Source organism: Rhagoletis pomonella, unplaced genomic scaffold (genome assembly GCF_013731165.1).
Source record: "Rhagoletis pomonella isolate Grant_MI unplaced genomic scaffold, Rhpom_1.0 Rhpom_scaffold_00014, whole genome shotgun sequence".
NCBI lineage: Eukaryota > Metazoa > Arthropoda > Insecta > Diptera > Tephritidae > Rhagoletis > Rhagoletis pomonella.
The window spans coordinates 14729544-14741273 of record NW_023458568.1 but is presented as its reverse complement, the minus strand read 5'-3'; the positions used below and the strand labels follow the sequence as shown (position 1 = coordinate 14741273).

At 34.6% G+C, this 11730-nt stretch overlaps 1 protein-coding gene across 1 annotated transcript in view; it reads right to left on the bottom strand.

Annotated features, from left to right (window-relative positions):
- LOC118749267 (protein furry-like) overlaps positions 1 to 11730 on the bottom strand; it is a 294401-nt gene that overhangs the window by 115271 nt on the left and 167400 nt on the right. Inside the window, exon 10 of the mRNA XM_036484066.1 lies at positions 8814 to 8963. Coding sequence (XP_036339959.1) covers positions 8814 to 8963 — 150 coding nt within the window. The remainder of the gene's footprint in view (positions 1 to 8813; positions 8964 to 11730) is intronic.

Sequence of the window (11730 nt, the reverse complement as noted above, 5' to 3'; positions counted from 1 at the left end):
TTCATTTAAAAACGGCCTCGAGCTCAATATAAATTGTTGAATATAAATCGTATATGTTATGGCAGGGTTCTGGCAAAATATTTTTTTATTTTCACTTTTAATTCAACATGTTTTGATTAAAAGAAAAATACTGATAAAAATAAAATATTTCACAAAAACAACAAAAAATATAATCGATAATCGCATGAGGCTATTGCCTGAAAATTTTAGCACTTAGTGGCATTGATGATATCACGGCCCAGTAATCATAGTCAACTTATGTACAGTAGACTGCATCTCTCCCCATCCAAAAAAACATTGGTACTGTTTTCCACTAGAATTATAAAATCTATTACATTTTAAGACTTCCACCAAAATACCTCGCAAAAATATTAAGATTTACGTGCGCTGAACTGTTTTGAAAATACCTCTAAAAATTTAGTTTTTTATTAATAAAAAGTTATTTTTAGATATTTTTTTTTTTTGAATATACCTCAGATTACTAAACGGTTTAAGCTTAAAATGTTTGCATAAAAAAAATTTGGAAACATTTTTCTACGGAATCATAATGAGATTTTTGATGCTATTTTTGACCTTTTTTCAAAGACTGGTTTAACAAAAACTTGAATAACTCGGCCAAAACCTTCCCAATTTAGACTTATGAGGTGTCGTTGGTAAGGTATTTTCTCTCCCTTTTAATTTCTTTGCGAATAAGCTCATACAAAGTATGAAAGAGGAAGGTAAGATAAACGCGTGTCATTCCATGTTGAATTAAGATGTGTGGGTATTTGATAAAAAAAAATTTGGGACTTGAATGAGTTTTTTACGAATTCGTGCAAAACCATCTGCATGATAGTCTGAATATGCCGTATAAATGTGTTGAATTCGGTGAAGCCGTCCTCAAGTTATAAGCTCACACCAAATTTGGGCAAACTCTACATAAAATATCTGCATGATGGCCCGAATATGCTAAACAAATTTGGTTGAATTCGATGAAGCCGTTCTCAAGTTATAAGCTAACTCACTAAATTTTATATATAAAATAGAGGCGCCACGCCCCCTTTTCCGAATTCAAGTAACCTTCACATAAACCATCTGCATGATAGCCCGAATATGTCGCATAAATTTGGTTGAATTCGGTGAAGCCGTTCTCAAGTTATATGGTCACACCGAAAACGTTCACTTATTTTTATATTTAGTTAGTATGGTCGTGCCACGCCCCCTTTTCCGAATTCGGGCAAACTTGGCATAAACCATCTGCATGATAGATCGAATATGCCACATAAATTTTGTTAAATTCAGTGAAGCCGTTCTCAAGTTATAAGATATTCAAAATTCAATATATTCTTATTAGATGCCGGAGAGTTTGTGTATTACATTTCAATACATTTAATACAATTTAATGCTGAATTATAACAAATAAGCATTCAATATATCACCGTTTTTTCTAATTTTTTAAAGCGACTTAGTTTAGATTTTTAATTATAAGTATCACAGAAATACCGATACGCAACAAATATAACGTATTTTTAAGAATGACAGTTTTAGAAAATGAAGGAATAACTGACACATTATGTTTATAATTTTAAAGCACAGTTTGCCTCAAAAAGTAAATTATGGCAAAACAAGTAATTAATCATAAAATGACGTATTTATTATTTACAAAATTGTATGCGTCCTTATTTAATTACAGTATTTAAAGAAAAGGCTCTATACTATACTTCTTAGAACCAGCTTAAAACTAACCACATTTGTTCTAGCCCGGAGATGACCATTTTTGAACTATCTAGGAAGTGTTGTTATATGAACTCTCTCAGAACCATCCAGAGTCAGCTCAGAACAAGTTCAAAAGTTCTGCTGAGGGCGACAATTGTCACTTCGCAGGACATCGCCATGTTAAAAAAGACAGTTGAAAGCATGATGCAATAATACAAGGTGGTATCAGTTGTGACAGCTGGATTTGACACTGCCTTAGCTCAGTAGAATAAGAAGAAAAACGGGAAGAAATTAATCCCCATTTGGGGGAAAAACATAAAATTTCATATTTTCTTCTAAACAAAATTTGCTTTTTTTATAGTATATTCGTAATGAAATGAAATAAAATAAGATAAAATACCTTTTTAAGAAAACAAAATGTGTATACCGAGAAAACATAAAAAAACATTCAACTATATTATTAGGCAAAGAATTGTTAAAGAACTAACACTGTTTCACCTAAGACAGTCAATATGGCGGAATTAGAGCGAGAAGCTGCCAACCGATAACATCTTGTATTACTGGATCATGAGTTGAAAGCATTGAGTAGTGATAGATGAAAAACCAGTGCCGTGCCTCTCCGGCTAGCTTAGCACAAGTTCGGCACCAGTTTGACTTGCTGCAGGGTAAGTTTGTGTACATGTAGATATGCACATATCGCACACCGTCTTCAAAAGAGTCGCAACTCAAAATTTGCCATTTTTGAGATTATGTGCAAGGGCATATAGCCCATATGATTATCATGTGCTAAGAAATAGTTTTTCGCATTTTCTGACAAACGTATTATTTTGAGTCGTGACTTTTGAAGACGGTGAGCGATATGTAGTACAAACGAAAACCAATGGAATTACAGATAGCAACGCTGCTCGTTGATATCAATGCGAATTGTACTGATTGTCAAAAATGATGTTATATTTGTTCATGTTTGTCATTGTACGTATAATTTTTTAGAGTAGTTTTTGTGCTCCTGCGATCACCTTGAATGAATTTGTCTCGAACTCATATAAGAGGTAGTGATACAGGAGCAGTGAAATTTTCGCCCCGGTGTTTCTTAAAGGAAGCCACAAATGTAGCGACCAAGGCGAATTTAATAACGTGGTGTTATCGGCGAATCTGAATTTTTCGCCGTGGAGGACATTACTTCAAAATGATGTGTTTGTTGTAATTCATACCAATGACTATATGAATATCACGTATAATTTGTTAGTATAATTTTTTACTTATATACTGCTAACACCACCTTATTAAATTCGCAGTGGTAGCGACCGTTGATTCAACTTGGTGATGTTTTGCTCTAGATTGCACCGTTTGTGGGCCTGTTGAATGAGTTTGTGTTTTGGTTGTATGAAAAATCAAAAAAATTTTGATTTTATGGCAAGTTGTACCACTCGTTGCTACATTAATGGCCATGTTGTACAAAGTCATTATATTTTGCGTTTATTTTGTTCTCTAAATAATCGAAAATGGATAACTCAGCCGAAATATGTACGCGCTTTTGTTGCATTTTATAAATGTAAGCCGAAACTATGAAAAATTAGATTTTACAATGAATGAATGTTTTGGGGGCAAAACGTACAACTTGATTTCGGATCGATTTGAACCAACGGTTTAAGGCTTGCATTATGTCAAAATGATGTGTTTGTTGTAATTCATGCTGTCATGCCAATTCATGAAATCATTTCATGCGTTTGAGTATTTATAAACTGAGTGCATGGACACCATTTCATGATTTCCATTTTACGCGAAATGGAGTTTTTACTCAGATCTATGAAATGATTTCGTGAATTGGACTACGCATAAACGTGATAATTGTGCGTATAATTTGTTAAGTCATTTCATGTTTTTATACTTTTGCTACCACATGAATATATGAATTCGTGATAAGAATATATAAATTCGCCTTGGAAGATAGAAAGCGAGTAAGAAAAAATGTCGAATTAAGGAATTTATCTTCTTTCAACTTAAATAAATGCTTTTTGCAAAAAAAAGTGTGTACGTCACTTAGAGTCTTGGTTATATTGCTCGGGGAGAATCGTAACAAATCGCGGCGAATTCGTACGGATCTATTGATTGCATCATAAACATTTGCATTTATTTGTTAAACATATAATAGATAATTATGTGACAGTTCACTCCATTTAGTTACTTCCATTACAACCCGATCTAAAGGATGCTAGCAAGGCGAGTTAATATAAGGGGATGTTACCGGAAAATAAATAAATAAATTATATATCAGAAAATGAATAAGATGAAATGAAATTAATGTTTAATTTCTAACCAAACCTATGTATGTAACTCAATCGCCTAATGGTTTGCCGGGCCGTAAACATATGTTTACACATCAAATTTCGTGAGTACACCTTTTTTAAGAAGTTTCACTTCTTTCAATACTTCATTATCTAAACGCTTTGGCGATAGTGACATGAATTTTTTGAACGCGACAGCGACATGAATTTGTATCAGTTTGACATAAAAGAAAAAGAAGAACCTTATATGTCGCTGGAAAAATATAAATAGATCTAAGCTCGCCACAACCACAGTCGCGGTGTAGTTCTATAGCCGCCAAATTATTTATCTACATAAGAGCACGTATTAAAATAATTTGACAGCTGTGGTCCGTTGGCCGTCGTTTTGAATGTGTTTCAAGCATTAGCAATGCATAGAGATATATGTATGTTACCGATATACATATAGAGGAGTAAAGAATTCATAATTCTTTGCGAACACTTATTTTGTTTGTCAAAAAAAAACTGGTTGTAAATACTTATCATCAATGAGAAGAAATCAGAAATTTTTTTTCTGTTTTTTTCCACGATTTTTGTATAATCAGCCTTATTGCGAGAGTCGTGTCGGATGCAAGTCGTTTTTTCGAGAGTCGAATCGTATCGAAAATTGCATGTCATTGCCCAAAATTTCCACTCGACTAGTGTATTAAAACGGAAAAACTTGGCAGCACTGCCTAGTTTTCGACGATTTTCGTCGTTTACATATTTCAGCACGACAGTAAACGATTTTTCTTAAGTATGCTCTTCGGTCACTGAAATTTGAAAGTCCTGTTCCTTTGTACGCTTCGCGTCTCAAGCTGATAAACTTACAATCTTTAGAAAGCCGGAGATCTATCCTTTCTTTAACCTTTACATTTAATGTTATTCAAGGTGTCGTCGATTGCCCCTATCTCTTGGAACGGATTAGCTTCAATGTACCCAGGCGCAATCTTCGAGTCTCTTATCCATTTTACTTGGCAAAAGTCAAGACAAGATTTTCCAGTAATGCTCCCTTGGCGAGATATATGCGAGAACTTAATATATTATCGGAAAGAATCATAATTGATTTCTCTATGACAAAACAAGCTTTTTTAAATCTCCTTCACAATACTTTGTAATGTTAATATGTACTAGCATTAGCAAAACCATTTATCTCCTAGTCTGTAAGAAATATTGTTTCATAGACTAAATAAATAAATTTATAACTTACGCAATGAGGCTGAATATCTCAAGGTATAAGGGCCACATCGAAAAAAAATTTCCCAGCGTGTTCACTGACCTCGGAAACAGCCGAGGGAATTATTTTAGAACCTTTTATTTTAGAAACTTAAATTCCCCGAGGAATTTTCGAGCGCACGGATTGAAGAACGACTAATATTAATTGCTTGAGGTGGAGGCACAAAACGTCCATGCCAGAAATTTTCAATTAATGGTTTTTAGCTAAATGCTAAAAAGACAAGTTCTTCAGAAGAAGAAGCACATTCAATTTTTCCTGGTCCGTCTGATGTAGATATTTTATTACGAAATCAATCGCATACCCTTGGAGAAAAATTTTAGCTTTTGTAAAAAGGGGTGTGAGATCTCCCATACAAACCGAATTTTTCATACTGCCTATCTTTGGAAGTGTTCATGGTAGAGTTCTGGAACTTGGTATGGAGATATACGAAATCAATCGCATACTCATGAAGAAAGAAGGCAACTGTTGGAAAGGGGGGCGTGGCACCTCACATATAAATCGAATTTTTATACTGCATATCTCTGAAAATATTCATGTTACAGTACTGGAACTTCGTATGGAGATATGTATATAGTTGAAATCAAGCCAATACTCATGGAGAAAATTTGGGCTATTTGAAAAGGGGGGGGGGGGCCTACAAACCTACCGACCTTTAGCTATCTTTGAATGAATTTTTTTATTCTTCTGTAGGTGTGTTTGTGAGTGAAATCCTCCTAAATGGTTGTACGGATTTTAGCGAAACTTTTTGTGTATTTGAGTGGGTCTCTGGATGGATGGATAAAAATCTTATTTATGATCCGATTTGGCTAATATTTGAAATATGTATGCAATACTATTGCAAAAACGTGCTTCCAAATGGTACTGAAGTCGAGTTGTTACTAAAAATAGCCAAGTGAGAAAAGGGGCCGTGAAGGTCAGATTAAGTCGACCTGTTGCACCATTGATATATCGAACGCTCCTGCGTTGCGATTGGCCCAATGGATGTGATTTTCCAATATTATTATGCGTTCAAACTTTCGTCTGAATTAAGTATATGTATATTACATTTCTGTAGAACATTGATCCGCACCCATTTTGAAATTGCCACCAACTATACTGTAAAGCTTCAAGGATATTCACTATAGAACCGGGTCATTGTTGTCGCCAGGGAGTGAAGAGGAAAAAATGTATTTCGCTTTGCGAATAACCGTGCTATGAAATGCCGCACAACTGGAGAATTTCAAGAACTTCTTTACGGATATAACACTTTCCTTAGGTTATTTAAAGCGGCAAATGACCAATCCTAGCAGACGAATGTGCCAATGACAATCGTAAACGTGAATTGTTGGTGAAAATGTTGGACCAAAAAGTTTCAATAAAATATATAAACATTTTGGGCGGGACGAAGTTCGCCGGGTCTGCTAGTATATTATAATTATATTTTGACAGTATCCGTTGTTTCTGATTGGCGCAAAAAAATCTTGCCTAGTGACGAATTCGCCCCTTGATGTGGTCGTTACTTAAAGCTATTTATATTCGAAATTGCATGAAAATTGGAAAACAGGAATCTATAAGCTTATCCAGGCAAAAAGCTACCTACGTACCGAATTTTAAGCAAATCGGACCATAAATACGATTTCTTCGAATAGATCAGTCCCTGGTCCACTTCTCGGAAAAAATTGACCATATATCCTAATATATGCTAAAAAACTACTTAATTACCGAATTTTAAGCAAATCGGACCATAAATTTTTTGGAATAGATCGGTCCCTGGTCCACTTCTCGGACCAAATGGATCATATATGCTAATATATGCTAAAAAGCTACCTGCGCACCGAATTTTAAGCAAATCGGACCGTAAATTCGATTTTTTCGAATAGATCGGTCCCTGGACCACCTCCCGGAAAAAATGGGTCATATATGCTAATATATGCTAAAAAGCTACGTACGTACTAAATTTTAAGCAAATCGGACTATAATAAGATTTTTTCGAATAGACCGGTCCCTGGTCCACCTACCGTGGTTACCGAAAGCTATTTGTATACAAAATTTCATGAAAATCGGACCAGCCGCTCGCGAGATTACCTGTTACAAAAAAAGGGACTTCTCTTTATATAATTAGTATAAGTATATAGTATATATATAGTATATATACGTATAGAAGTTTAGATTATAAGTATTATAAATACCTAATGATAAATTGATACACGAGGATCACTAAAAAGTCCTAAAAAAGAAACAAATTTTGTCGGTAGAAATGGTCTTATTGGTTTTCAATATATCTTTCAGCATGATTTATACACTTTTGCACGCGTTGGTGTATAACTTTTCCCGCAGTGAAGTCGGTAACTGGAAAACATATTTTTTGAACTAGCGATGGCGATGAAAAGCGTTGTGCACAAAATGGACCTTGATATATGGAAATAAGAAAGCCATTAGTTCGCAAATGTGGGCTCGAATCCGTAACATCCGTTCACTGATCGAAAACCGTATGAGAGAAAATTACGTGAAACGCCAGTCGTATAAAGCTGATTGGGATTTGTTTTTACGTAACGAGTAATACGATATCGTATGTGATATTTCGAGCCCTGGACTCGACGACAGATGACCCCTCAAATTAATGTTTTGAGTACCTAAGAAATCATTTGTTTCAAAGCTCGCTTTGGCTTGATGAAAGACATGACCGTTATAGTGAAGAAACCAGCGACCATTTGTTTCGAAGCGCATCTTTGCGCGAACAAATTGGTTTCTTTTTCCTTTTGTTGAAAAATCCTTTTTTGCTGGCTTCTGCACATATACTTAAGTAACGTCACCTGTTACAATGTGATTTACCTGTCTGGACATGGCCTGCTTGTATTTTTACAGCGTTTGTATCCACTAATTGACGCGAGCATTTTTTTGTTTTAGCAATGGCCACATCATATGGTATACTGCGCGTACATAGCTTTCTAACGGTATAGCGTGAATGCATAGGGCCCCCTAATCTCACAATAGTTGCGTTCAATTTGCTTCACGATTTGCAGGTTTTACAGGATTTACAGGAAAACCTCTTTTCGCTATTACTAAACCTTACGGATGGTGGTGACCGGGAACGACTTCCTGTAAAAACCCGCAAACAGGATTTACAAGAAAAGCATCTGGAACGCAACTAATATGTGCCATGACGATCTATATCGCGTACAATGTTCATGTTTTCTGGCGCACTAACCGATATTAGGCGACCTTCTCAATGTTCACCGTCGAACGAAGTACGGATGCATTTTACCAATTTTAGACACTGGCCTTGATGGTGTTTCCTCACCCTAAGGAGGAATAAGTTTATCATTTCACTGTTTTGTGTTCATCAACGGCGAAAGTTGTAAGCAATCATCCAACCAAAATTTTTTTTTTATATTAACCTTTTTTTCTACTTTTAACTTTGAAGTAGCTATAAATCACACAGAAAGCGCTCGTACTGTGAAAATTTCTGAGCACGTTAATGATAAAAATTTCCAATTTTACGATAGAAATGCCAGACCGACCCAAATGGCATTAGTGTTCCGGATACTAAAGACTTTTTAATGACCCTCGTATTACGCTTACTTTATTCATCTATTTACCTTACGCCAAATGTGCCATTTTCTGCAATTTTTTCCAGCACACGTACTAGCTGCAAGCGCAAGGCATCACGCCGACGCCGACGTCGCATATTCTCCTGTTTTCTGTCGACTGCTTCGCGTATATAAACTACAAGCTCTTCCATTAAATCCCTGTTGAACATACAAGACAGTACATAAATAGGTATCTAAAATTGGAGGTATTGAAGGTTGATATACAATGTCATACGCAGGGAACGGATTTTATGCAAATTGCCTTATTGCTGCTAAAGAGATTGAGCACATTCGATTTAGAATGTCCACGATTTAGATTTCCCTGATTACATATATACACATTTGATGTTGCCTTTTCTACCTTTAATTGTAAAGAGCAAGGAAAAAGCCCTTATTCCTGATAATATGAAAGTTTAACCGTTCCATACTTAAATTGGGTGCCACTTGTATTAACCCACGTCGAGCGCACGTGTAGTACATTCAACACTTTTCTCGCGCAAATCGAATGAAAAAGTTGCCAGAAAACTTAAAAAAAAAGTCTTGTGTTTCAATGTTACTACAATTATAGAGATTAAAGTTTTGTGAGTTAAAAACTCGAAAATTTCCAAGTAATTTGTAGCAAAAAAAACGACTTAAAAACAAAAAATATATGTATATATATATTTCATGATCCAATGATCGGATTAGTATGGGACCACCTTTGAGAGACTACCTTTCCGATGCAAAAAGAATTATCGGAATCGGTTGACGTGGTCCAAAGTTATGCGGTAACATATATAAAAAAAAAATAAAAATATTCCGCCGAACTGATAACCTCCTCCTTTTTGGAAGTCGGTAAAAATAGTCAACGATTCAAAGTACAAGTGTTTCATATAATGAAACAAGTTCATAGTTTTTCTCTTTTTACTTGTAAAATAAACATTTCTAAAACAAATGTATTTTTGATTATTTTTCGGTTTTTCTCTTTTTTTAGTGCCTTCTACTGCCTATTTCGCTTTTTTATTTTGCGTTTTCTAGCCTATTTGGTTACTTTATTTTGCCTTTTTAATAGGTTAGGTCCTAAAAATCCGTTCCCTGGTCATATGGTTAGAGGCAAATAGTACTAAAAATATGTACGCATGATTGGTTAGATTGACCATAAATTTTTATTAATCCATAAATTTTCGGTTCTTAAAACATTAAATAACGTATGGCTGACTTCCAAAACGTATCAATACAATGTTTGGAAACTGTTACACTGCGGCATTCAAACTGTTTTCATATGCAAGTTGCGACACATTGCAACCATATACATTGTATATTTTAAATATTCAATATAGCAATGAACATTTTCTCTGAATTGTCCATTTCTAAAACACCAATGGTAACCAATAAAAAACGAAGCATCAACTTTGTTTCTGATGCGCTGATTGCTCTAGCGCTGCGTTTCGATAACTTTTCGGATTCGTTTTGGAACTGTATACGTTGTCAATATTTTGTAGTTCGATGTTATGGAACCTTATACATTGTACGTATGCAAAGCAATTGACGTTTTGGAAGTCAGCCTATTTTTCCAGCCAGATCCGATGATGCCTAGCGATGCCTAGCGAAGCCTAAATTATGTAAGAAAAATCGTAATTTTTAACGCTTATTTATATTACAGTTATCATATTCAACAACTTTATTCATCTTGACGCCGTTTTTAATTAAAAAAAAAACAGTGCAGAATACAACAAGCACATGGTGAAGTCTAAATATCAGCAAAATAGAGGTCCTGTATTGTAGTTGGATTGACAAATAAAAAAGTGAAAAACTTAACAACGGTTTACATGGTGAACTTTGCTCAGTGGGTAGACCACTGGCTCTATAAGCCGGAGTCACTAGTACGAACCCCAGTGAACTCGATGAAAAAGCCTCAGGAGGAGGTGTGGTGATCTCCGAAATAGCAGCTCAATAAAACACTCAAGTAGCACCCTGGTGTATAACTTGGTGTAAAATTGTGAATTTTGGTTTGTGGTTTGCAAAGCTGTGTAGCTGTGCTTTTTTGTTCTCTCATAAAAATTAATATTTTATAAAGTTGTTAACTTTAATAAAGTAAATCTTCTATATCAATAAAAATGTTGTGTTCGTATGTCACGGTCGTCAAAACTCGAGAACTTCTGAACCGATTTGAATAATTTTTTTTTTTTTTGTATTGTTCGGTATAATACCAGAACCAATGATATCGCAAAAAATTGGAGGGTTGCCACCTATTTGAAAATTTTTAAACTCAAATATATTGATAAGATAAATAAATTATGGCAATATGGGTATCAAATTAAAGAGGTTAAAGAAAAATAGCTGCTGGAAATATATTTGATGGGGTTTGCCACTTATTTGAGAATATTAACTCAGCTAAGTTGATTATGTAAATGAAATATTGCAATGTGGGTATCAAATTAAAGAGTGTTAAGAAGGCTTACAGCCGAAAATTTGTATGATTAGGGTTGCCACCTGTTTCAAAGTTTAACTAAATTGCACTGATGAAATAAATGAAATATTACAATATTGGTATCAAATTAAAGAGGGTTAAGAAAGATAACTGCTAGAAATATTTTTGAAGAGTGTTGCCACCTATTTGAAAATTTTAACTCAGTCAAATTGATAAAATAAATAAAATATTGCCATGTGGGTGTCAAACTAAAAAGTTTTAAGAAGGCTTACAGTCGAAAAAATTTAAAGTAGGGTTGCCACCTGTTACATTTTTTTCGCAATTTAATTGATAAACGTAATTATATTTTACAATATAGATATTAAATTAAAGAGGTTTAAGAAAGATAACTGCTGGAAATATTTTTTAGGAGGGTTGCCGCCTATTTTAAAAGTTTTAACCCAGTTAAATTGATAAAGTAAATGACATATTGCAATGTGGGTATAAAACTAAAGAGTTTAAAGAAGGCTCACAGGC